Here is a 27,588-nt window from a genome sequence, read left to right as displayed (position 1 = left end):
AAAGAAAAAAATGCAAGAAAGATTAGAGAAAATTGAATATATTTGTGCATACTTGAGTGTTCTACCCTTTAACCGCCTCGTGGAAGGATTTCATTGGTTCATGCTCTGTTCAATACCAATTGGTATAATCTCGGCATTTTCTGTTATGTAAGGTATGAAACCATGGGTGTGCTCACCGCCATTGAAAAGTATATTCGGAAGTGCTTTTGCTCTCTTAGCACAAATCAGCTGCTGATTGAAACAATAATCTGGAGTATAAAATGAGCATCCTTATTTGTTGTGGTGTATCTGGTGCACTCCAGCGGGGATGAATCATTAAACCTATCAAATTGATATGTATTCCTACAACAACATCCAAGGTTTACTCCTTTTCTCACGGAAATCACCGATCTATACTGCGACCACCTCCGAGAATCTCCTCGGTCTTTTCCCATATAAATAGCTTGCCAGAAAAAGCCGACGAATGTCCGATTGAAACCTGCCACATCGTGAAAATGGCTACATCCACGCTAATCAGATTGTTTGCCGGCGTTTATTTGATCACAAATTTGTGCGTTTTTACGCTTGCATCAAAGCGAACTTTAGTATTAGTTGACAATTGGACCATAAGAGAAACGCATTCAGTATTTTTTAGGAGTCTGAAAGGTAGGAGTTTCCACAATGAACTTGTGGAGGCGGGGTATGTGTAGTCCTACATGTAAGACCTCGACGCTGATAGCACTAAAAAAGAAATATCATGTGCTATGTCTTACATTGTAGGTCATGGGTGTTTGAGCACATATTTGCACACTCGGTGAGTTTTTAATGTTATAAAAGCAATAACCTGAAGGGAAAAAATCGTACTGAGTGACAAAATTTCCTCAGATAACCCCGACGACCCATTCTGAGAAAGGACACTATAATAATGTAAAATAGACATGGTAAGTAACTTCCAAAAACTTCGTTCCACGCTTGACCATTGATCTCCTGAAATTGCCGTCTTTGAAGGCACACGACCATAAGCTATATCTTATTTTTCTCATGAGATATGTTTTCTGTTAAGAGAGCTATTATTTATTTTTCTGCCTTGCACCCAACTGAAGTTACGGGCTCCGAAACGTGCGAATTTTGCCTGGCGGGACATACTTGGGCTCATGATTTCCAAACATCCCGACCATGCAATACACACGTTAATGGAAAAATATGACTGACTAGAAAGGTAACATCATGAACCAGATGCATGGGTGTTATTTAAGTATTATTCTTTGAACCTTATCTCACAGTAAATAGAGCACATTGCAATAAAAGTAGGTTTGTCCTTGTAGGCAAATTTTGCACAATTCATAACTACAGTTTGGTGCAGTGATAGCATGATGAATAATAAAATATATCTGGAGTAAAACAAGCCAAAGATGGAAATAACAGAAAGAGATCAATGGTCAGGCGTTTAACCAAGTTTTTGGAAGTCACTTTCTTTGTCTTTTTGATAGTATAATAGGGTTCTGTGTCAGAATGGGTCATGGGAGAAATCTGAGATAATTTTGTAACTTAATATGAAATTGTTCTTTTAGGTTATTGCTTTTTTTCGACATGGATTATGGACGTTTCGCCCCATGGACGTTTTGGCCCAGGACATTTCGCCCCACTTCAATGGACATTTCGCCCCATTTCAATGGACATTTCACCCCACATGGTATATGGACGTTTCGGCCCAGGACATTTCGCCCCGCATCAATGGAAATATCGTATATTATAGAAATTCACAAGCATTACACCATTGTCTTCATTTTACTTTAGGGGCCTACCGTTGAGATTTAATTTCATGCCCCATAATCCCATCACTCTCATCCATTTCAGTTACATTCAGCGTGCCGTTATATCAGACAATATTTTCCTTTTTCTTTTTCACTTGTGTAATAAGACTGATCAGAAAATTAATATATCGTTTACAGTGATCATTTTCTATACGGCAGTATTTTTATTTTCGCTGTTACACAAACTAATGAAAACCACTTTTACCGTTTGTAGGAAACTGGCATATCGCCATTTATCAATCATGCTGTTCGTTTACCCAATCAGCGAGCGTAAATTAGACACAACTTAAAAGGGGGCTTTGTAATTCTAACAGTCAATATCAAGCTCGTATATATGGAGTTAGGTTTATTCCTTTCACGAAACATAAAAACTACGATGATTAAAAGACTTGTGGTTGCCTGCAAAATAGCTTTTTTTTAATGTTGAACTTTACTCATTTTTTTCCAGCTCGGGTTAATTGGCTTTTTATCTCCTGCCATTTATTGGCATTGTTACTTTGAATTTTGTAAAACTAGCTATAAATCGGGTCCTAATTACTCGACTGAACTGCTGACAGAAACAATCCAAATTAATGTATTTCATTTCTATAGCCCGATCGTTAAACATTACATCTTTTCAAAGCTGTGCACAGAATAGCCCGACATATCGCGAGCAAGGAAAACACGGGGGGCGAGGAATGTTAATTGTAATTAACAATAAAGAGATATAAAAATGGTTTCAGAGAATTATATTTTTGAAATATGAAGCATGTATTTGCATTTTTAAATCAACACACATCACTAATCAAAATTACATCTCATAACAAGGTATAGGTGTCAAATTATGATGTGCAAAAGTATACTTCTAAACAGTAACTATCTATGATTTTTTTTTTTTTAAAAATGCATGCAAGTAAAACATCAGCTACTACTATACAAAATTGAAATACAAATATACATATTATCTCTACTGAAGTATAATGTTTGCAACATATGGACAACGCAAAAGGCACGTGTATATAAAATATGTCCAGTTTTGGAAACCAATACTCCGTCCAGCTTTACTGTTGCTATGTCTAACACGGGCCATACAATTTGGCACGGCATTTAAGCAAGGTGTTCGTGCTGATTTGGTGGTTTCCATACTTCTCCCATAACTTCATAAGGCGACCCTGAACTTTTGTTGTCTGTTTCTTTTGATGCCGTCTTATCTTCCCCTCTTGCAATAGATGAACTACAGATCCAATTTCTCTGGCTTCCTTTTAAAGTAAAGTTATGAGGAGATAGAAAGGCAGATTTCCCTTTCTTGCTCTCCTGTTCATACGATTATGCCACCCTTCCACATCATTATTGGTTCGGATGCTTCTGTCATAAACTGACCAGGAGTCAACAGTCCATATGTCATTGTGAATCCAGGTGTCTTCCACATATCGTAGGAATGACTGCACATTCACTGCCTCTGGATCAATTCTTCGTTGTAATTCTGCAAATGACAAAACTATATCCAGCACTAGATATTAATTTCCTTTTTCCTAAGTTAATTTGAAAGAAGTTTTATGTTATTTAGAAATTTGGAATGGGGTATTTTTAGAGGTCCCTATTGTGTCTATAGGGTTGTTCATCCGAGAGCGATTTTAATTATTCTCTCCAAATTCCTTCCCTAGTAATTTAGTTGACCTTGCTAGGGTCGCCTATGTCCCGTGTGTGCTATGTGTGTGTGCTATATGTTATGATGCTATTTTGTTTTCATGTTGGGACAGCATACTGTGCCAAATTTATAGTAAACCCAGTTGTCTTATCTGCTCCCGTGTTTATATATACATCAGGAGTATTCATACAATTTTGAATTTCGGCGGCGAGCGTTATTTAATGTGTTAATTTTAAACCATATGGGTTTATATAAGTGCATTAAGGATGATCACTCCCGCATATAAAGATTTGATGAGACTGTGTCCGAGGTGGGGTTCACACTTTCTATAATTATTGTATGTCTCCCATCTCGGGCAGGTCTATCTTTAATTAATTTGAGTCCAAAGACATTGTTCGATCTATTGATTTACGTGATATTAAAACAACTAGTACCAAGAAAAGGAAAGATTGTAATTTATAGAGCCACTGATAAAATTCCATGCAAACACGTGCACGAGCTTCTATACCAAACGATCTGTCGGACAATGCACTTGAAGAATCATAATTTTTATCCTAAAACTCAGATTTTGATATACTAAGATCAAACGTTGTTTATTTATATGTCATTATTTTTGTTATTAGTGAACGCCATAACATCTGTGCTAAACTGTAATTTCATTTTCATAAAAGCTTACACGACTTACTCAAAGCTCTGGCTGCAGCTTAAATACCTTGATACCACATTTAGTAGATTATTTAAATATGAAGATCAAAGAAGTTACCTGGCTGTAAATAAGTCCTATTAACACTTGCTGGGAGCAATAGTGAACGCCAGAACATTTTTTTCTTTATGGCACCAGACAGATGCACCTCTACTTATAAAAAAATAAAGTTGTTTTATATGTGTATCTTTTCCCCAAAGGTATGTCGTTTGTTTACTTTATAAAAGATTTTTGAACAAAAAATTTCAAAATTTTATCGGGGTATTTATGTATTTCCCTAGTGTAATCTATAGGGTTGTTCATCCTAGTCCGGTTTTTGTCACCTTACTCGAAATCCCTCCCCATAATTTCAAGTTGACCTTGGCTAGAGGAAGGGACAGCCACTAAATCAAATTATCCATGTTTTATTATTATATTTTCTTATTGGATACAATCCAGCCAATGATAATTTGTCATTGTTTTATTATTTTAAATTTAATTTGGGGTTTTTGTTTTAAATTTAATTTGGAATTTGGGCGAATAAACGGTGTATTATATTTAAACGACAAATAAACCATATTGTTTTGTATGATTGATGATGTGTGTCATTTCTCGCATTACCATTACACTGAGACAGGCTGTACTCGAGTGAGGGTTCACACTTTATTTAATTGTACTTCTCCCGACTGGAGCAGGCCGTCTCTTTAACTATTTAGAATAATGCTAAAGAAATCAGATCAAAAGGGACACTTAATTATATTTTTGATCATTTTAAAGTAAAATGAAGAACGTGGTGTAATGCTGATGAATTTCTATAAATATCCGATATTTCCATTAATGTGGGGCGAAATGTCCATGGGGCGAAACGTCCATGTACCATGTGGGGCGAAATGTCCACTGAAGTGGGGCGAAATGTCTTGGGCCGAAACGTCCATGGGGCGAAACGTCCAGGTACCTTCGACATTAAGCTACATTGAGCACCTATGGTACAGACACAGTAATATTGTTAAATAATATGTCTTGTATGTGTATGGTGTGAACAGTGGCAATGTATGTTATTCTCATCAAAATAAAATTTGACCAAGTTTTATTCTCATCATTTTAACAGAAAATATAGAGATTTTGTGCCCATAAATGGGCATTTTCTTCATTGGGACTAGTCTACCGTGAATGATGTCTTATGTGGGCCATTTTGGTATCATGAATCCTGTTTTTACTGTTGCTTTTAGCCAATATCATTTTTTTTTAAATGGTTATTGGTAATGCACAATTCAGTTTATTTGGATGTGGGATGGTGCTTAGGTTATGAAGAATTGGCTAAAAATTACATAGTTTTTATATGGTAATAGTGATGTCCCATTTCTTTCACCTAATGGCTATTGGTAATATGAATAGGCTTAACATTGAGTGGCTGTGGTATTACCAAATATAATGTATGGTACATAAGAGAAAAATAATAAAATAGTAACTTAACAACTGTCATTTAAAGGTTCAGGGACAATTTGTTTTTCAAAAAAAAATTGTATGAGATTTGATGTTGTATTCTGAGTGCAATAAATCACAAATTGAGATAGTATTGAGCTGTTGCATTATAGTCACAGAGGTCTCGCAAGGATTTTAAAACTAGGAGTCTAGGACTTCTAGTTTGGGAAAAACAGGAGTCCCACTATCAAAAGTTGCAGTCCACTACCAGAAGCATATATTCCTGAAGTGGCTAAATTTCCAGATGAGTAGAACCAATGGTTGCCATTCTAACTTCTTTACACTACTTGCATATAACTCTTATTTAACTCTTTAGAGTGAGAGTGAATTATGTCAGGCCAAGGAGAGGTCTTTTTCCAAGAACTAAGCTGGGCATCATACATAGCATTCCATGTGAAGTGTCAGTTCTTGCAACTTCTAAAACTCTGCTGAATCTTGTTGCAGTCTTCGTCAATTTGTCCCAAAATACTTATCCAAATTTGTAAATAGCATTTTGTCAAACTCTCAGCATGTCTTGATTTTGAGGTTACATGTACTACCTATTCAGCTACATATGGATTGGAAATGTACACCGTAATGAAAGCTAAAGTTCATATGATATACTCTTGTACCGAAATACATCAGGGGGCCCTGAGTGGTCTAAAGCGCTCTCCATTACGGATCACTGTCATCTCACCTATGTCTGCGTAGGTTCAAGTCTCAGATTCTGCCAAAGTGGGTATGTGAGAAAGCTTGCTAGTAGTTTCTCGAGGGTCGGTGGTTCTTTCTGGTGATTACCTGGGTTCTTCCTCCACCATTAATACTGGCCGCCATGTATAGCCATCATGTGCTGAAAATTGGCATTAAACCCTACAACAACAACAACGAAATACATCACTGGGTCTTTCTTTCTCTAAATTCAGTCATTGTAAATATTAGTACATTCTCCCACCAATCGGCACCTAGTCTAGGCTTTGAACTTGCCGCCAAGCTATTGGGTCATATTCTTCAGATGTACTCTTACAATGACAACATGTACATCTGAGGGTTTTTTAACCACTGAATTTTCTCATTGTAAATACCAACACCGCTAAAATGGTCATTGCTATTTACAGTAACTGAATTCAGGGGCAGAATGACTCAGTTATGTACATGTGGTTATTATAAGAGTACATCAAATGAACAACTTTAGCCCTCATTATTGTTTGTTTCCAAGTTTAGTTGTGCATATAACCTCAAAATCAAGACACATTGAGACTTAGACAAAATGCCATTTTCAAATTTGGACAAGTAGTTTGGTGTTAAATGGCAAATTGACAAAGATTGTAATGAGTTTCAGAAGAGTGCTAAAGTTGCTTGAACTGATACTATGATGGTTCAGATGAAACAGTAGCCAAGTTTAAGAAAGTGTTTGATGCCTATCTTAGTGTTTGAAGTAAGACCTTTCCTTGGAATGACAATTTAGTCTCACTCTGATGGACAAACAAGAGCTGTTTGTTAGTGGTATTAGTAATTTGGAAAATTAAATAGTGGCAGCCATTGATTCTTTTCATCTGGACATTTATCCACTTAAGTTGTGCCCAATATGCTTCTGTGAGTAGACTGCAACTTTTGCTGGTGGGACTTATGTTTTTACCAAAATAAGAGTCCTGGACTCCTAGTTTTCAGATCCTTGTGAGTCCTCTGTTATACCACTCACATGTTTGATATGTATGCCTAGTACATTAATAGACAGGGAAAAATATTGACAACTTGCTTGGTGACATTTTGTGTAAATTAGCAATAAAATATTAGTTCTCAAATTTTGGGGTGACAACTGGATTTAAAGCCAGCACCATCCTGGCAGGTGTGTGTAACATGACTGTAAATCAAGGGATCAGTTTGACTGGAAGAAGACCGATATGACAGCCCCATTTGAATGGCATGATGTTTGCCACATGCATTGTACACAAGGCTAAATATACATGAAATGCATAAAGCTCTTTGCATTTGATGCTACTCCATGCAGTTTTCACCGAATATTTTATGATGTCAAGTCAGTTCTAAATAAATGTGATATATCCAGTATGGCAACCATATCAGCTATCTTGTAAATCTATTAACTTCTCTTTCTCAACAGAAAGTCCTATCAAGATATGGTTTCCCAAGAAGGCTTGTTATGGTGTCTAATTGCTCTCAAATGAAAAAAATGCAGATTTGAGATCCACAAAGTCCTTGAAAATTCTATCTCTCATTCTCCAGAACAGATGGTCATTATAGCATAGGGTTTCATGAATATATATGGTTATCATAAATGGTACTGATATGATGTCCAGTATGGCTGCCTTGACTGCCATTTTGAAAATGTTGCTTTCTTGCTTTCACTTCAGCTCGTTGATTAATTGTCAAATCAACATGGACTTTAAACCAGAAGACTTCTTATTATGCCTAGTTGGTCCTAAATGAATTGCTGCCAGTGTGACATTCAGAATGTCCACTGTATCACTCATCTTAAAAAAAATTTTATAATTTTTTCTGAACTTAACATAATACCAAGATGGACTTTTCATCAGAAGAGTTTTTTGGTCTTCAGTTATAAAAAATGATGCAGATCTAATGCTAACTGACATTCATGAAATTCTTATTAGCACTACACTTTCTGAATGGATATCCATAATGACCTTAGTTCTAGTGATATCTAATTAGACTTGAATGAAATTTGTGCCAATCTTGCGTCCATTATGGCTGCTTCGGCGGCCAATTAAATTATTTTTTTATGGGTGAAGAATATCAGAGATGGTTTAAAAACTCAACAATTAAAATGATGCAACAAGCTTGCTTTGTTGTCATGGAAATCCTGTTAGACCATTAGAACATCCGTCATCGGTCCTAGTTTGTTCTAAATGACTGCACTTCTTGATATTTTCTTTTTTTCTTTTACTTGGGCCTGAGTTTTCCATTTCTAAAATAGACACTAAACATGATTTTTTTAAAATGTTAGTAAGTACCCATATTTCACAAATTTACCATCAGTTCTCAATTGTTTTTTCAGAGAGAGGTTTTGATCTGACATTCAAAACAGCCGATGATACCAGCCTGTCCCTGGTGAAGTATGGAGAATTTCTGTATGACAATCTTGTTATTTTCTCACCTTCTGTATCAGGTATGAGATAGTAGTTCTTTACAGTAAAAATCCTACTTTATTATTGAATTAAAGTTAAATTCAGTGGTTAAGGCAACCTCATTTGCAGTAAAAGGGACAGCATTTTTATATGAGGGTACAAGAATGGGAAAGATCATTGATGGGAATTGGTTATAGTTTTACAATCGATAATTGTTTCCACTTAACCAGCAGATAATTGATTATAATGGGTTCTTATGAGCCAATTTAATTTTTGTTTGTTATACACCTTCATCATTGCTCGAAAGATCAAAATGTTAATAAATGTACAGACGTAATCTCTTTTAATGACATACTTTAACATGATAAAAGTATTACATTTTTTATATTATGTTTTGTTATTTTTGTTCTACGACTTTGTTAATTGAAAGCAACTTTTTATGGCTAATCAGTCTTATGGAACTGAAATACTGTTGCAATCCTAATAAGTCCTTTCATTCATATGTGATTTGTCTATAATTTAAAGTATAGAAGGACATGATTTTACATTTAAACTGGAACAAATCATCAATTTTTAAAAAAATGTATTACTCATCAATTTAACAGGTTAATCATCTCTTCAGGATTATACGTTCCTAATTATGAAAGTTTTCACCTAAGGAATCTGGTATGGTTTTATATTTGTAAGTTGTGAAGAAAATAAATTATTCAGATCAACTTTAGTGGATTGGAAGCCCTATTTAGCTTAGCAGTTATACAGGAATTTTACTAACCTTATTGTTTTGAATGCAATAAAAAAAAAGTAGTCTTCCTTTTCACACAATCGATTATAGAGTTTCACAGTCGATTATCTTATTGGTTCGCTCAACCAGCTGATGATTGATTATAATCACTAATCGGAACAACACTAGCAAAGATACACTTCTATACTCAGTGCTCCATTGTTTGGAGTAAAATGATTCCATTTGTGACTAAATTTTCGTGTCTGCAAATGTTAATCAACTGGTTGCCATTATAACTGTATATGCTCAATTTTAAATTGATACAGCTAAAAGTCAACACCCTAATGAGCCAATTTCTTTGTCTGCAGAGCCTATAAGTGACCAGTATAATACATGTACAATCAATTTCAGCTAATGATATGGAGCTAGATAATCGAAACAGATACAGAAAGATGTACAGTGAATTCATGTTAAACTTCCATTAAATGTGGCTACAGTTTTATTAATATAAACTGTCATCAGAATAATATGAAGGTTAAAATATTTTATGGGTCAAATTTGAGGTTGGAAGAGATGGTTTAAAGAACCCCAATAAGAGAGTTTCCTTGGCTGGTCAGAGGAATATACAGATAATGTTTTCAGTAATTAGAAGACTTCAAGTTGAATATAGCACAATATTTTTAATTTTTTTATTCAGGAACTAAGAAGTTTTAAAATTCTAGTGAGAACTCTGTTTATCTTTGCCAGTTTTGCCACCACTTGCACTGTCTCATGAGTTTGGAATAATTTCTCTTTAGTTTGTTTTAATTAAAACATCCACTTTCTGTCAAGATATTCCGCTAATTTCCCAATTAGTTGATATCTGTTCTCAATGTCTATGTTATTCATATTATTAGGACTTAATGTGGATAGGTTGACATATGGCTCCTAAGGTTTGAAACGTACTTGGAGCATTGGTTCTTTTCAGTGGGCGGCCCTTTGAATGTGTTCACATGAGAAGGGCCACAGAGTGCATCAGAAATTAGAAAGGTTTAGACATTTACTTGTGATAGAAAACATTTGTATGCCTGCAGAAAGATGTAGAGACATGCTCACAGAGAAATACATCTATTTTCATTCGGTCAGATAATAATTCTTGCATTTTTTTATGAAATTTGCAGAGTTTGGAGGCAGCATAGATGTTGCAGCCATCACCAATTTCATAGATAATGGAGGCAATGTACTTGTGGCTGGAAGCTCTGATATTGGTATTTTTATTTGTTTTCTTCAATTTTTTCTGAATAATTTATGAAGCAATTTTATAATACTGTGACATTTTTTTTATATAGACATAAGGCTTGGGTTTGCATATAATTTACTTTACGTGATTTCCAGAACTTGATTATGTTAACAATCACACTGTGTTATGTAGAGTTGTAGCATAAACACTTTTTACATCATACATAAGATGCAATTAACCATCTAAGCCAGCTGAAGTTATTCAGAATACAAATACAGTTAAACAAGATATCAAATATCAAAAGTTTCAACCAGCTAGCTGCAAATTATCCTGACCTTGGTGTCTTGTTACCCATGGTATTTGCGTTATTGTTACATTTGATTTTTATAGCATAGCAATGTATGCCACTTGAGCAATATCAGGCCCACTTTTTGAAGACCCAAGATATTAGTAACTTTTCTGGTAGAAATGATTAAATACACACCTCACCAATACAATACCAAATTACATACCTCACTAATATATTATCATTTGACATACACCTTACTAATATTATATCAGATGACACATACTTCACTAATATAATACACTACAAATATAATATCAGTTGACATGCATCTCACCAATATTATATCAGTTGACACGCACCTCTCCAGTATATCAAGTGACACACACATCACTAATATAATTGCAACCATCGTCCTCTTCACCAATTTAATATCAAATGAGACACATCACTAATATAATATCAAATAATTTTAAAGTACACTGTGTTTAGTATTTGAACAGACATGTCTTCTGTTTTAACCTTATTTCAATCAGAAATATATGCATTTTTTCTGCTGTATGTACTGACTTGTAGGTTTAGTCCAACTACAAACAACATTGACCATGATCTGTTGTTGCATAGTACAGTGGCAGATTGGGATCTATGTTGTTTGATCTACTGATTACTCTTAACAAACTGCATAGACCCAGTTCTGCAGATGCATTATGTGATGGCAGATATGGGTCTGTGCAGTTTGCATTTGGTCTATACTAGGAGGCAAGTATATGAAGTACGTGGACCAATGCAGATTCTCTGCATACGTTCTCTTTCAGTTTGTCTGGTTTTCTGTTTTTACCTTAAGTACTGTAGAAATACAAAATATTAGCAGTCCCAGTATAAAGTTAAGACATGAATGAAGAAATGTTATTTACATTTAATTTATACATCTTGAACTTTATGGTCATTATTTATTGAATGAATATGTCTTTGACTAGAACTACTACCACACCATTCCCTCAACCAGTATTCATCTGCTTTGTAATGTTCTTATGTCATTTAGCTGTGTTAAAGGGTTACAAGAAATGATCAGAGGCCATTACCAGTTTTTTAAATTTCATATTTCTGTACATTTGTTTCTTGTCTAAATTTTTCTCCTCATGCTCACATCTTGCAAAGATTTGGATGCATCCGTTAGGTGTTTGAACTGTGTATGATAATTAGATAACTGTTCCTCACAAAGGTAAAATAATATTCAGCACTCTGCTGGGTGTTCAACATAACATTGACCAGTATGAGTGCATTAAAAGGTCCAGTTACTTTGAACAGGTGATCCTCTTTTTGAGTTGGCCACAGAATAGAACTGGATGAAGAGAAAATGAGATGCCCTGACCATATTGTTCATTAATTTGGACTTTATTTAAAGGGATGTACTGACCATATTCATTAATAAGAACCTTGTTGTATGGTGCAGTGGTATCTTTAACTTTTTAACTCTTTGTCTGCTGTTAATTAACTTGAACAGGTGACCCTCTTCGTGAGTTGGCCACAGAATGTGGAATAGAGCTGGATGAAGAGAAAACTGCTGTCATTGATCACCTCAACTATGATGTGACAGATTCAGGAAAGGTATTGCTTACTATAAGTAGATTTAAAGATACTTAATTCATATTGTGGAAGATTTTTTCCTTTGTGTATAAGCAGGGTAGTGCAGTGTAAAAACTGTTTAAAGGGGCTGTATCTTTACTTCCATGCATGTATAAAGGGGCTGTGTCTTTACTTCCATGTATGTATAAAAGGGCTGTATTTTTACTTCCATGCACATATAAAAGGGCTGCATCTTTACAACCATGCATGTATATTTATTAGATTTATAAGATTTTATACACCTTCGCAGCAAAATGGAGAAGTTAAAAAGTCAAAGTTCAGGATTTGTTATGTTATATGTTACAAGTGCTGCAACAACATTGTCACAGGCAGGATGAAACATTTACAGATTTGTATTGCATTGCAGCACACACTGATTGTGGCCGAATTTACAGATTTGTATTGCATTGCAGCACACACTGATTGTGGCCGAATTTACAGATTTGTATTGCATTGCAGCACACACTGATTGTGGCCGAATTTACAGATTTGTATTGCATTGCAGCACACACTCATTGTGGCCGAATTTACAGATTTGTATTGCATTGCAGCACACACTCATTGTGGCCGAATTTACAGATTTGTATTGCATTGCACCACACACTCATTGTGGCCGAATTTACAGATTTGTATTGCATTGCACCACACACTCATTGTGGCTGAATTTACAGATTTGTATTGCATTGCAGCACACACTGATTGTGGCCGATGCTGAGTACCTTCTGGATGCACCTCTCATTATTGGCAACAAAAACATCCCTCCACTGCTGTACCAAGGTATTGGGTAGGTATCTAACATACCATTTTTATGGAAAAAGCCTTCATTTTTTAAAATAATAATTGTATTCTGATGTCATTGGATTGCATATATTCAAGAGATTTGTTTTTAAAATGTCCCACTGTTGAATTTACAGATACTTTTGTTGTATTCTGAATAAAATATGCAACCTAAATGAAACTCACCAAAAAGGAACCATCTCACTATACCCTTTCTGATATTTGAAAGGGCTCTGTCAAGCAGTGTGGCATTATTTTATTTAGCAGTATTTTGTAATAGTCATGTTGTGCAATTGTTCTTTTACTTTTTTATTTAATATAATCAGTTGTAATAACTTAATTAGTTTTAGAGATTTGTATATTTATCTCTTGTTTCATTCTGCAGGATGATAGCAGACCCAGAGAATCCCCTTGTCTTGAGTATTCTCCATGCTTCCTCTTCAGCCTACTCTCACAATCCTAGCGAGAAAATCTCTGACTATCCTCATGCTGTTGGTCAGAACACTCTTCTTGTCGCAGGACTCCAGGCCCGAAACAATGCTAGAGTCATTTTTGTTGGGTCAGTCGAGTTTTTCAGTGATGAATTTTTTTCATCCTCAGTACAGAAAGTTGGTGGCAAAAGGTAAGAATGAAAAAAAAAAACCAACTCTTACATTTGTATTTATACTTAATTTTGATTGTGAGGAATGTGATTGGTAGTTTTACAGACTTTGGAATTATGTATTTTTGTCATGCCCCACATTTATAGAGGCAGTGGATATATATGAATCCTTTTGTCTGTCTGTATATCTGCCAGTCCTTCCATCTGGCACATGATCTCATTGGTGCAGCTAGTCCCATTTTGTGATGCATTGCTAAATAAAACTTAGTAAATAGTGTTGTTTTTGTCTGAAATATGAATATAGACAAATCACTTTGGTTACGTCATTTTTGTAAGAGTATTGCTTTTTTTTAGCTAGCAGTTGAATGCATGGTATATCAAAACCTTGTGAATACAGCAACTCTCAACAGTTTCATTGGATCTCCATGAGATGTATGTTATGGGCATTAGCTCATTTCAAACAAATTACTTTGCTGCTGTTAGTTTTCTTAGGAATATTGCTTCTTGTCCATTTGCCAGTGATGACTGGAATTTATAAAGGAGTTGCATTCAATATTTTGAAAAATGTCTCCATCATTGTACATATCAGGTTGCCTCTGTCATATGATACCCCATGTTGCAGGACAGGCAGTTGATAAATTAGGAGAACTCCTGAAGTATCAAATTGGCACTCTACCTGACAATACAAGATACTTCATGTGAAAGGAAAAATGGTTCTTTACCGTTCTAATGCGGACTGAGAGATTGTTCAGTATTGTTAACAAAAATAAAAGTGAATTCAGATCCAGGCTCAGTAACCCTGTACTTTGTGCTCTACTGGTATGCAAAACATTCATAGTCTCAGCTGGTACAAAGTGTTTGAAAATGCAACATGAGAGTCTGTTGTTTTTTAAAGCTCAAAGTGTTATATATGAAAACATGAAGCAGTAATTGATGTTAAAAATCCACAGGGATAAATAAATCATTTTGTACATATGTTCATTGACCTTTTATCATGTTATATGTGGATTACTCTTTTTGTCCACTTGGATTACACTTTTTCCTTGCCAGGGGTTTGCATGTATGCATATTGTTCATTAATAAGGACTTTATTTAACTGGTTGCACTGACCATATTGTTCAGTAATTATGACTTTATTTAACTGGTTGCACTGACCATATTGTTCATTAATTATGACTATTTAACTGGATGCACTGGCCATATTGTTCGTTAATAAGGACTTTATTTAACTGGTTGCACTGACCATATTGTTCGTTAATTATGACTTTAACTGGATGCACTGACCATATTGTTCTTTAATAAGGACTTTTTTTAACTGGTTGCACTGACCATATTCATTCATAAGGACTTTATTTAACTGGTTGCACTGACCATATTGTTCATTAATAAGGACTTTATTTAACTGGTTGCACTGACCATATTGTTCTTTTTAATAAGGACTTTATTTAACGGGTTGCACTGGCCATATTGTTCTTTAATAAGGACTTTATTTAACTGGTTGCAATGGCCATATTGTTCTTTAATAAGGACTTTATTTAACTGGTTGCACTGACTATATTGTTCTTTAATAAGGACTTTATTTAACAGGATGCACTGACCATATTGTTCATTAATAAGGACTTTATTTAACTGGTTGCACTGACCATATTGTTCATTAATTATGACTATTTAAAAGGATGTACTGAGCATATTGTTCATTAATAAGGACTTTATTTAACTGGTTGCACTTGCCATATTGTTCATTAATAAGGACTTTATTTAACTGGTTGCTTATTCATAGCTGCCAATCCTCACGAATTTGGTGTGAATTTCACGACTTTTTCAGCGATTCACGCTGCAAGCCAAAAATTCATGAATTCTCCAATCCTCAATTATTTTAAATCTTTAATAAAATAATAGATTTCCCATTAAGCGCTAGTCATGATATTCGCAGTTGCCTAAACGGTCCAGTGCTGGTGTTCACGATATTAGTAGATCTACAGCCGATTAGTACAGTTGGCCTGTTAGCAAGCATTTTAGCTACTTTTAATCTATATTTATAAGAGTAGTTTTACAAATGCTTTTGAGAGAAATTGGGGCCTAACCAGGAAAATTGCTCCGTGCATTCGTCACCAACACTGATTTGAGTTACTGTTCAGCATCACATGTAAGATCTTGAAAATGCCTTTACCACACAGGCACTTGATTCTGTGGTAAACTAATGTGTTCACTCACTATATAGTGAGCGTAAACATTAGTGTACCCCAGAATCAAGTGCCTCTGCTTCACCACCAAGGAAAAATAAATATTACTCAGAATGTGAAGTTTAATTTGGAATATATCAAAAATTGGCCTTGCATTCTGCCATTAAACTTTGATATTCATCGTGCTTTTTGCACATAGTGTGCCATCGCAGAGACGATGTGAGGAAGCACGTCGGTTGCAAAAAACACTTAGAAGTTTGATAAATTAAGAATTTGCAGATTTCAGCTCTGGAATATTTTAAGCCATCGGCGGAAGACCTGCAGGCTACCAACGCTGAAGCATTATTTGTGAGTTTTCTTGTCGAACACAATCTAACTTTATGAGCTGGAGACCATGCTAAATATTTGTTCTGACAGATGTTTCCGGACTTGAAAATCGCTTCCAAATTTTCCTGTGGAAGAACCAAAAGTGCTGCAGCTCCCGTGCATTCCTCACAGCAACAGTGACAGCGAAAGAGTATTTTCTCTAGTAAGGAAAAATAAGACAGACTTTAGGGCCTCCTTAGCTGCAGGAATTTTGTCAGCAATTTTAGTCACCAAGATCAACCAGCAGGCAAGAAGTGTTTAGAAAACAAATCAAGCAGTTGAGGAAGTTCAAGTCTGCCACAGTATCATGTCTTGATAAATATTTCTGCATATATGTAGTGTTTTAGTTTTATATTGTGAACTTGATATAGTGTAGTATTGACGGTCAGAGTGGATGGAGTTATTGTCATGGTATTTTTCACTAATTCATGTCCAAATTCACGACTTTTTATCCCCTATTATCACTAATTGTGAGTCTGGAAGGTTGGCAGCTATGCATATTGTTCATTAATAAGGACTTTATTTAATGGGATGCACTAACCATATTGTTCATTAATTATGACTTATTTAAAGGGATGCACGGAGCACTGACCATATTGTTCATTAATAAGGACTTTATTTAATGGGATTTACTGACCATATTATTCACTAATCTGAACCTTGTTGTATGATGCACTGATATCTTTTAACTCTTTGTCTGCTGTTAATTAACTTTTCATGGTGTACCAATTTTTTAGCAGAGACTACAACTTAAAAGAACGTTTTAACACAGTTTTATGCCCACTACTGTTAAGAGTCAGGTACACTTTAAAGATTGCTCTTTGTTCATCATACCCAACCAATTCTTTATTTCAAGCAGTTGGATATTATAATTTTGTGCTGACAAAGCCATTTTCTTACTTTATAATGGTTAAGTTGCCTGCATCCCAAAAAGTTGAATGGTTTACTAGCATATTTATCATCTGGCAGGTTGGTGACTCTTGGATTGTACTATATGAACAGGATTTTCCTGTAACCTTTCATGGAAGAGTTTATCATGAAAGGCAACAGTTTAAAGAGAAGAGTATTTGTTTATATTTAATTATGTAAAATCGTTTTAGAATGCATAGTTGTTTGACTTTTGCTACCAATCATCAAGTATTTTATTAATCGTCACATCACTAATACCCACAAAAGTGAATTCATGATACCTAAATGAATTCACTGTTACATATTTGTATCTAAGTTTAGAATGTGTTGTTGCATTAAAAAAACAAAAATGAAAGATTTTTGTTTAAATGTTGATATTAATGCAATGAAATGCTTTAAACATCTGAAATCCTCAGCATATTTGAAGAAAAAAGTACAAATGTTCATCAGTAGTTTAAAACAAATTTATTTTTAGTGCTTTCGAATTATGCATGTGACTTTTGTAAAATATATTGATTTTTTTCAAGTTTTGCTAATTATTTGCTGTAATGATTGGAAAAAATTGCACTTCCAAAAAATGCAAGTACTTAAAAACTCTGCTCACATCTTCATCCATCATAGTATAGGCAGATTTTGTCGTCTACAAGTGACATAGAAAATGGAATGAAAATGATGTTGATTTGGAGTGGTCTTCCTTTGTTTGTGATACTAAGGAGAGATATTTTATTGTTGGTGAGCTTGATCATCTTTGTTTGCTCCATTTGTCAATTATCCCCTGAAGGATTTAATCCTTTGGCAACCTGAAATTAGTATTTCAGCAAATATTAGATAAGAGTGACCCAATTTTGTAAAGAAACAAACATTTCTTTCATTACATTTTCAAAAAGGTGCAAGTTAAGCTAGCTAGCTAGCTTTCTGTATTGGTGTACTTGTTTACTAAGTTTTTATGATCTTGATGTTCCAGATATGAAAAGTCTGGCAACCAGGAACTGGCTCTCAACCTGGCACAGTGGGTGTTTAAAGAGAAGGGAGTGTTGAAGGTTGGGGCTGTGAAACACCATAAAAAAGGGGAGAAAGAGCCCCCTCAGGCATACACCGTCACAGATGTTGTGGTAAGCTTTGTTAAGCACAAAAATAAACTATGATAAAAATCCTATATTGTTGGTTCACAGTTACTTGAGGAAAAAAAGATATTTAAATGGAAACTTGACATATATCTCTCTATCTTTAGTGGACATATACCTGCCTTCTTTGTGATTTCCAAAATTCTGCAGCTGGATGGTCTTGGGATATCCAGACCTGCCAACTCATACAATTTTGTCATAAGTCCTACGAAAATTGCCCCTTAAAATATGGACTTATGGCATACAAGCAAAAACTACATAAAAAATGATAGTTGCCAAAAAATCTGGATAATCAGTTCATCTATGTTTGATATGGATCCAAGTTTCATATTAGGATCAGTGAAATAAGTCACGAACCAGACAAACTTTACAGCAGCACCCCAAACACTTTAAACGTCACCTATTTGTTCATGCAGACATATTAATTGATGAGTGTACACATGATTAGTTTACCCCTGAATCAAGTGCCTGTCATATCGGGTCAAGTTTCATTAATGCAGAGTTTTGTTATGCCTGTCAGCAGATTAAAGACAATGATTATAATACTTGAGATTTTTGAGAAAATAAATTTCCTATCGATTTCATGCAGGTATAAGTTGGTATAACCTAGTTTAAATTTGCTAGGCCCGCTGGTAAGCGATCTTACAGTGGCGGCAGATTAAAACTTTTGATATGTAATTGCTCTGAACCCACACTCCATCCTAAATGTCCAAATGTGAAAAATGGGGTTGGAATGTTTGGAGGAAACACTGATTAGAAAATTTCGAATCTCTAGCTGAACTTGGGTGCAAAACTATTACACAGTGACATGTAGCTTGAAGCATTGGTTTCAGATCTTAAATAGAACACAGGAAAAATGGGAAATTGTTGTCCCTTTTTTATTTATTAAGAAACAATAAGAGCCCATGTATCAAAAGTTGATTTTACAGAATATTCAGTCCTTGTTTATACAACAATATAAAATTTTGAATGTCTTTTGTCAAAATTTAAATCAGCCCTTTTGTAAATGTTTTTAAATGATGGAATTTTTAACCAAATTGTTTTAAGCAGTTTAGATTGGTTGGAAAATCTTGAGATTTTATTGGCACACATAAATTCAGGTTTAAACTTTTTTGTTACAAGATAAGATTTTAATACTTTGCATTTATTGTTTTTTTTTTCATATTATTATAGGAAATATTTACTTTGTATAACATGCACATATATTGCTCTAGAATTCTTTAGAATTAAATGTTTGAAAGGAAACAAAATAATTAATGCACATTATGTTGTTTTCACATAGCAACATAATGCATGTAAGAAAAGTTAGAATTTGTATTCTGTACATTGAAATGGCTTTAAATGCAAATTTATAGGAATATAGTCAGATTTGTTTCGTGTGACTCCTTTTGTGGTTTTGTACATGATCATCTTTTCTGACATGTATGTTTTGGAGTATTGAAAGAGAAACATCTTCGGATTTTGAAAATGCATGTTTTATAATCCAAAATGTTCTTTAATTCCATTCAGTAATGGTTATATGTTAACCTTGAAAAAATTAATTTCGTCATGGAAAAGACCTGGAAACTTATATTTAGAAAAGCGTGGGAACCATGTAAACAGCAAGTTGACGAAGATTGTAATGAAATTTAGCAGAGTGCTAGAAGTTGCTAGAATCAATATTTCACATGGGACACTGCGATGCCTAGCTTTGTGCTTGAAATAAGACCTTTCCTTGGACTGACATGTTTCACTCTCTCTCTCTAATGGACAAACAAGAGCTATATGTCAGTGCTGTAAAGAAGTTAGAAAATTAAACTCCATGGCAACCACTATTTCTACTCATCATATAGAAATTTAGACACTTCAGGTATGCTCAATATGCCTCTGGTATAGGACTGTAACGTTTGCTGATGGGACTGCTTTTTTACCTAAATAGGAGTCCTGGACTTAGTTTTAAAACCCTAGTGAGACATCTGTACATGCTTGTTGATACTCATTGGATGGTAGAACTTGCTTGTTTATAATTTTTTGGATGATAACATGTATTTATACAAATGCATGTAGTTGAAAATTTTATTACTATACAATGAGATCAGATAGTAATCATATCAGTGTCAGTTTACTACAGGTATTCAGATAGTAATCATACCAGTGTCAGTTTACTACAGGTATACATACAGTATATCATACCAGTGTCAGTTTACTACAGGTATACATATAGTATATCATACCAGTGTCAGTTTACTACAGGTATTCAGACAGAAATCATACAAGTGTCAGTTTACTACAGGTATACAGACAGTAATCATACCAGTGTCAGTTTACTACAGGTATACATATAGTATATCATACCAGTGTCAGTTTACTACAGGTATTCAGACAGAAATCATACAAGTGTCAGTTTACTACAGGTATACAGACAGGAATCATACCAGTGTCAGTTTGCTACAGGTATACATACAGTAGTATATCATACCAGTGTCAGTTTACTACAGGTATACAGACAGTAATCATACCAGTGTCAGTTTACTACAGGTATACAGACAATAATCATACCAGTGTCAGTTTACTACAGGTATACAGACAGTAATCATACCAGTGTCAGTTTATTACAGGTATATCCAACCTCATCAACATGGACTAGTACATAAACCTTTTAAAAAAATTAAAGATGAATTTAGATATAATATTCCTTGCTTTTAATGTTCTAAAAATACCTGACCATTCTGAAAAGTTATAAACAATCTGTATTACATGCATTTATATAATTAATTGTATTTTTTTTTTTAAAGGATTACTCCATTGAGATACAAGAGCTGAAAGATGGAAAATGGCAGCCATTTCAAGGACAGGACATCCAGCTGGAGTTTGTTCGGATTGATCCATTTGTCCGCACAACTCTTACCAATAAGAGTAAGTTCTGCATAGTCCAAGAAAATTTGTGGTAATATTTAGCAGGCAATATAAATATAAACGTAAATTCATTTCAGTAATTCATTGAAATAAGGAAGTTTAGAGTAAAGTCTATATTTCAACTGCCTTCTGTGCATTTATATATTATTTGAAAACTTAATTTAGGTCTTATCATTCATTTGGTAGAGTCCATGTTTTCCAAAGACTTGAGATTGCAGAAATGTGACTGTACTATATTGGCTTTTAAATTGTAGCCCTATATTGCCTTGTGAGTTATGGTATGGTTCTTGATCGATCATGCATCATCCATTCACAGTTGTTCCTACAATATTTTAAAAAAATGCTTGACCAATTTGTAAATTTTAGGGAGCATTCAGGCATCCAGTTCTTCTAAATTAATGATCCATCATCCAAATGGCAGCTGTTGTTCAAAATAGAACAGGTTTTAAACACATTCACAGAACTAATTAAAAGAGTTTGAACAGTTTTATGGTAATCATACAGGTATAAAAGTCTTTCACATTAGTTGGGAAGATGCTGATCACCAATCAAGTATTACCACCATTTCTGTAAAACAGAAATTATTTAGCTCATGTTTTTGAAGTTGAGGCAAGTTATTGTACTACCCCTGGTGTCATCATATGCACAGATAAAAGTATATCCATACGTATTCACTCCCTGAATGACTCCAGTTTGTAGTTGGTTTCACAGCAAAAATCTACAGGGGTATTAGACTGAGTGAGCTTTCAGCATGCATGTACTTTAGTTTTGCATTCTTGGTTAAAGTTTTGCATTTAGTTCTGGCTTGTTTGCACACTTTATAAATACTTTTTCACCTGGAGTGATGAAACTTGGTTTGGGGATGCATCTTGAGTTCAACATCCTTGTCACAGAAGTAGGTGATTGTCACCTATATTTCATGTTTCACTGACTTAGTAACAAAAAGTTTTTTTCTCTCAATCTTTCTTTATGCTAGAATTATTGAAACAATATGTTTGTGTACATTTCTATTAATTCCACACCCTTACCACAGAAGAAGGTCACTGTGATCTGCATTTTACTAGATAACCTAAATATGTTTCAACATCCATTAAATAGATTTTATATGAAGATTCATAAAGTTTGGAGAAGGGATGTATCTAGAACACTAAACCAGCATCTTTAACCGGTATGTCATGCTTCACAGTCTTATATTCAGACTCATGCCAATGTCATGGAACTATTTGATTGTATGTTAGTTACAACAAGAGAAGGTCGTTGTGGCCAACATGTGACACATTTCTGGCTAATGTTCAGTTTTTGCATTTATCTCATGATCACCTTGGTGTTATACCTGCTGTAGGATGTTACTATATATAGAATGATGAAACATTGCAAGAGGATACATCTTAATGAGTACTACGTTCTCATTGTAATAGTTAGACCACTGTTACCTTTAAAATTTTGTTGATTTTGGTTCACTTTGATTTTTACTGTTCATGCTTTAGTCTTTAAACTATGTATTTGTATTCTCTCTTACTATTACACTATTACCAAAAAAAATCTTGGTGACCTATATTTCATATTTTGGTAGTATATCTCAAGTTTTTCCACTTAGCTAATGACTACATTTTTTGTGTTGCTTCTGTGCTTACTGTCCTATATAGAATCACGCAACTTTGGGATGCATCTTGACGAGCAATAAAGTGCTATAAATTCAGATAAATTCAGTTCATCGGTTTTCTCAATTTTCATTTTTAAGTCATAATTGATCATTTTTTATGCTACACTGACATGGGATAAATTTTGTTCTTTATGTTCATTACTCCAGCACTGTTCATGCCAGACTTTGAAACTGATGAAGATATGCATCTGTCTTACTTCCACCTACATACAAAAGTTCATCATTACCTATATTTAATCTTTTACTAAGTTTTAGTATTTAACTCATGGCCACTTGTCCTATTGACATGTTATATGTCCAACCTAGAATCAAGAATTTGATAAATGGATTCATCTTGATAGGTTATGTGGTCTCTTTCCTATAATGAAGTCTCTCTGGCCTATATTTCATGCTTCCGTGACTGTTTAAATTTTGTTGAAAGATCATTTATTGGGCGCTGTTTATGTTCAGATCTGCTCTCTGTCACTCCAAGATTACTTGAAGCTTGTGACTTTCACCCATTAAAATCTGACTTTTGGTTTTTGATGATATTAACTTGGCAACAAATTTTAAGAAAGAAATTTTTTTTAATATATAAAAATGACATTAGTCTGTTTTTTATTTACACATTATTGTACCTCTGCTTTGATATGATACAATAAAAATGTTCTTTTTTAAAAATTGTATCTTATCAGTGTGACAGTAGGTATGAGGTAGGGAGGAGGATGGGTAGGTGTGTGAGTAAGTAGGTGGTTTACAATGTCATCAAAATGTACTGGCTGTATAGTGCAAAGTAAAAGTTATTTCAAATTTTCACATGATTAAATTTTGTGATAAAAGATTCAAAAACGAGTTTTAATTACACAAAGAGCCATAATTAATTTAGTCCAGATTTATATTTCTAGCATGATATCATTTACAGTGACTTCAGGAGACGAATTTAAAATCACTCTGGTTTTAAAAAACCTCTGACCAAATTTTACAGTATGCATCCTGGCAAACACTCCTTTCAAGTTTGACTAATAATACCCTTTAATGCCTTTTAAAAAAACTGATGAACTGAATTTATCTGAATTTGACCGAAATTCTACTGTAAATGGCTTTCAGATTTGTACAAATAAAGCAGATCTGCTATCATGTATGATCACCATTGCTAAATACAGAAAAAATTTAAAATGTGTACTTCTCAAAAACCTCTATTGAGAATATGACATTTGAAATGGAGCACCCCATCATAAATACTTCAAAATTATTACAAAGTGAAGATCCACAATCAAATATTGCCATAGTTCTTAAAAATAAAAATATAACTGTTAAGTAACTTCTGAAAACTTTCCTAACAGATGTTGACCAAGTTTAAAAGAAAGCATTCATGCATGAAGTGATTTTAGGTTTGTAAAAACAAAATGCCAATCCATCATCAGATACAGGCACCATGACTAAAGATTAAAATATAAACATCAGTGTCAAAAACTGCTTAACATAATTTAACCAGATTTAATTGAAAGCATCCTGGCCTTGAGGATTTCAGGATTTATGGAAATTTATAGCACTCTGCCATCAAATATGAAAACATTCAAAAAGTTGAGATCCTTAAAAACGTTGTTTACTGCTGATTTCTTAACCAACTGGAATATTTAGCAAACTTTTCTTGCATTTAGCTGTTAGGTAGTTGTAAGCCAGGTGGTGATCCTGGACTGTATTTAGGGTGCTTTTCCTGTTGTGAGTGTCCACAATTTTCAGAATGATCAAGGAAATGAGTAAAAGATTGTAGACAGGTCTATAGTTTGGTCACAATATTAATACTAAGGCAACAAATGGAAACAGCATGCCCAACATCAGAGGGATTTCCTTGTATGCCTGCAAATTGACATCCTGCTCAGTGTACGACGTTTGAGTTGAGTTTGTGCCTGTTCTACTTAAATGTGTAATATATCAGTTCCAGAACAAAAATAATAATACACACCTTGCAGGTTTACATTGCAGGACCTGCTGTATATATTTGTTTATAGGTCAGTTCAAACTGCATAGACCCAAATCTGCTATTGCATAATGTGCCATTTTGAGTAATCAGTGGAGCAAACAACATAGACCCTGACCTGTTGGTACATTATGTGAAAACAAATTAGGTCTGTGCTGTTTGCAGTTGGACTTTACAACAGTTGATTGATGTGGGTGGTTGTGGGTTTGAATCCTGGCCAAGTCATACCAAAAACTTACAAAAATGGTATTAACAGCTGCCTTGCTTGGCGCTCAGCATTAAGAGGTTAGTGTTAGGATTGGTCGGCCAGGTATCAAGATAATGTGACTGGGTGAGACATGCTACATGTCTGCGGCATGATGCCCCAATGCTAGACAACACTATAATCTGTTACACTGCAGATCTAGCAATATGGCTGAAAAATTGTTAAAGCTACATAAAAAATCCAAATCACACAGACACACACACTCACACACACAGACACACACACACACACACAAAACCATTGATTACTTATAATCCATCAAATATGAATTAAAGAAGTGAAGATTTTCTAATTTTTTTATTCAAGGTGACTAATATTCCTTTTAAATTATTTTACTTTAGTCTAAAACTTGTTTTAATCTGTTTTGATGCCCTTATTTACAGTATTAAAAAGTGATAAATGGTCAGGTTTTAGTTGTACTTAATTGTTGCAAGTTTTATATTAGGGGTTATTTTTATGAGGAGGAGTTATGTCCCTGGCTTAATATATACCATTCTGGTACATACTGAAACCAGAATCAAGAGCTTGAATGCTTTAAAGTCATATTCTTTTCAGTAGTGAAACAAAGATTGAAGAAGACTTAGTTTATTGCCAGATTTTGAGGATGTTACATACACATAAAGAGTCTTAACTATAGTTATGCAGATGACATCCATTATCTACTATTTTTAAAGTTGCTTGTGTATTTCAATGCAAATTTAATTTTAGAATATTAAAGCTGAATTCATACTCAAGAATTACATATCCAATATCTTATTTTTGTACTTTAGATGGAAATCTGCATACAACATTCACACTGCCTGACGTGTATGGAGTGTATCAGTTTAGGGTGGACTACAACAGAATTGGATACACCCATCTCTTCAGTACAACTCAGGTAATATACCAAATGATTCATGTGTTTTGTCCCAATCGGCATTTTTGACACAGATCATTTGAAATAATTGTTCTCTTTTGTTGCCAAATGTAGCAGTCAAGATGTTTAAGCTCATGTAGCCTAGCTGATTCTGATCTTCAGATCTTACAGTGTGTGCTTTCCTTTAATTTTATTTTTCAAGGAAAATTGTATGTTAGTGGGAGAATATCATCACTGATTTGCCTTTTAAATAACTATTTAAGCAATTCGTGCCACTTTTGTTGTAACCATATATTCATTCTTCAAAATATGTACTGCTGTAGTCTCAATTTATCTTAATTGAAATGACTCATTCTGATTTATCTTTTGATTTTTATGTCTCAGTTTCATCTTTGTATTGGATAAGTTTTGTTTTTATTACCTCAAACTCTCAGTACATTGATAAGTTCCTTTTTGCATGTGCAAACTAGTAAAATTTCTCCTATCTCCTTTCAGGTCTCTGTCCGACCATTGCAGCACACTCAGTACGAGAGGTTTATACCTTCTGCCTATCCATATTATGTCAGTGCTTTCTCTATGATGTTTGGAGTGTTCATCTTTAGTATCGTCTTCTTACATTTCAAGGAGGACAGCAAGGAGAAAAAAGAATGATTATGCATTCAGTACAACTGAGAAGAAATTTATTGTTATAGGCATTTTGTATCCAAATGGACAGCTTTTAAGAAATTGCAACACACCATTTTCTTTTCATTACAAATGTATTCGTTTTTCATCTACAAAGGTTACAAGAAAAGTTTATTTGAGTATAATGCTGCCAGTTAAAAAATTCGGACATTTTAGCAGCAGCGTTGATAGCAAAGCAACAGTGATGGCTATGGATAAGTTCTTTACTAATGACGTCTCCAAAAAAGCTTTATAGATATTTAATTTTTCTTATTTTATAGTAATAATAATGAGGACTTTGTATAGCGCCTAATCTTTAGAAGCTCTAAGTGCTTTACAACATTAGACAACACCTATAATATAAAAAAAACATGTATGCGTAAGACATCAATAGCTCAAGAAATACCAACACACAGATGGCCAAAGTTATAGCTTGATGCAAGATCCATTGCATTTTGAACTATCAGATTCTTCTCAGCCTTGAAAAAGAGAATAAAATAAAAAATGTCTCTTTGATGTGTGTGTGTCTGTGTTTCTTTTACCTTTCTAATGTTTATTTCCATTCTTTTTTATTGTTCCAATACGCAAGTGGTAGATTTGGTGCCCTGGAGTCTCGTTAGAATAGTAATGATCTTAAACACAAGGATAAAGAACAAAAAATCGTGTATGCAAACCGCCCACTTGCACCAGCCCAAGAAAGAAATATCCTTGTTAAGTACTCTTGAATGGAATATATATAATAACATCTTAGTTTCTTGTTCTTAATGTGTTTTAGTAATACCTTTATTGTTCCTTACTGGGGTATTAAGA

At 34.3% G+C, this 27,588-nt stretch overlaps 1 protein-coding gene across 1 annotated transcript; it reads left to right on the top strand.

Moving 5' to 3' along the window:
• Positions 1 to 464: 464 nt before the first annotated feature.
• Positions 465 to 27,294, top strand: LOC149781583 (dolichyl-diphosphooligosaccharide--protein glycosyltransferase 48 kDa subunit-like). The gene is made up of 10 exons (XM_089935629.1): positions 465 to 645; positions 8,595 to 8,705; positions 10,546 to 10,632; positions 12,395 to 12,498; positions 13,206 to 13,300; positions 13,679 to 13,915; positions 18,317 to 18,464; positions 21,251 to 21,371; positions 26,030 to 26,136; positions 26,611 to 27,294. Exons 1-10 carry the CDS (start codon positions 495 to 497, stop codon positions 26,764 to 26,766), a joined length of 1,317 nt encoding a protein of 438 aa, XP_089791755.1. The 5' UTR covers positions 465 to 494; the 3' UTR covers positions 26,767 to 27,294.
• The last annotated feature ends 294 nt before the right edge of the window (positions 27,295 to 27,588 follow it).

This window comes from Sinohyriopsis cumingii, chromosome 15 (genome assembly GCF_028554795.1).
Source record: "Sinohyriopsis cumingii isolate HCF-2022 chromosome 15, ASM2855479v2, whole genome shotgun sequence".
NCBI classification, from domain to species: domain Eukaryota; kingdom Metazoa; phylum Mollusca; class Bivalvia; order Unionida; family Unionidae; genus Sinohyriopsis; species Sinohyriopsis cumingii.
This window is presented reverse-complemented; position numbering and strand designations above follow the sequence as displayed.

What these genes read in the sequence shown, in the direction of transcription:
- LOC149781583 (XM_089935629.1), top strand. Translation starts at nt 495, where the DNA reads ATGGCTACATCCACGCTAATCAGATTGTTTGCCGGCGTTTATTTGATC. An exon ending in CTGCTGTACCAAGGTATTGG is followed by an intron (nt 13,301 to 13,678) that starts GTAGGTATCTAA and finishes TTCATTCTGCAG; the next exon opens with GATGATAGCAGACCCAGAGA. An exon ending in ATCTCTTCAGTACAACTCAG is followed by an intron (nt 26,137 to 26,610) that starts GTAATATACCAA and finishes ATCTCCTTTCAG; the next exon opens with GTCTCTGTCCGACCATTGCA.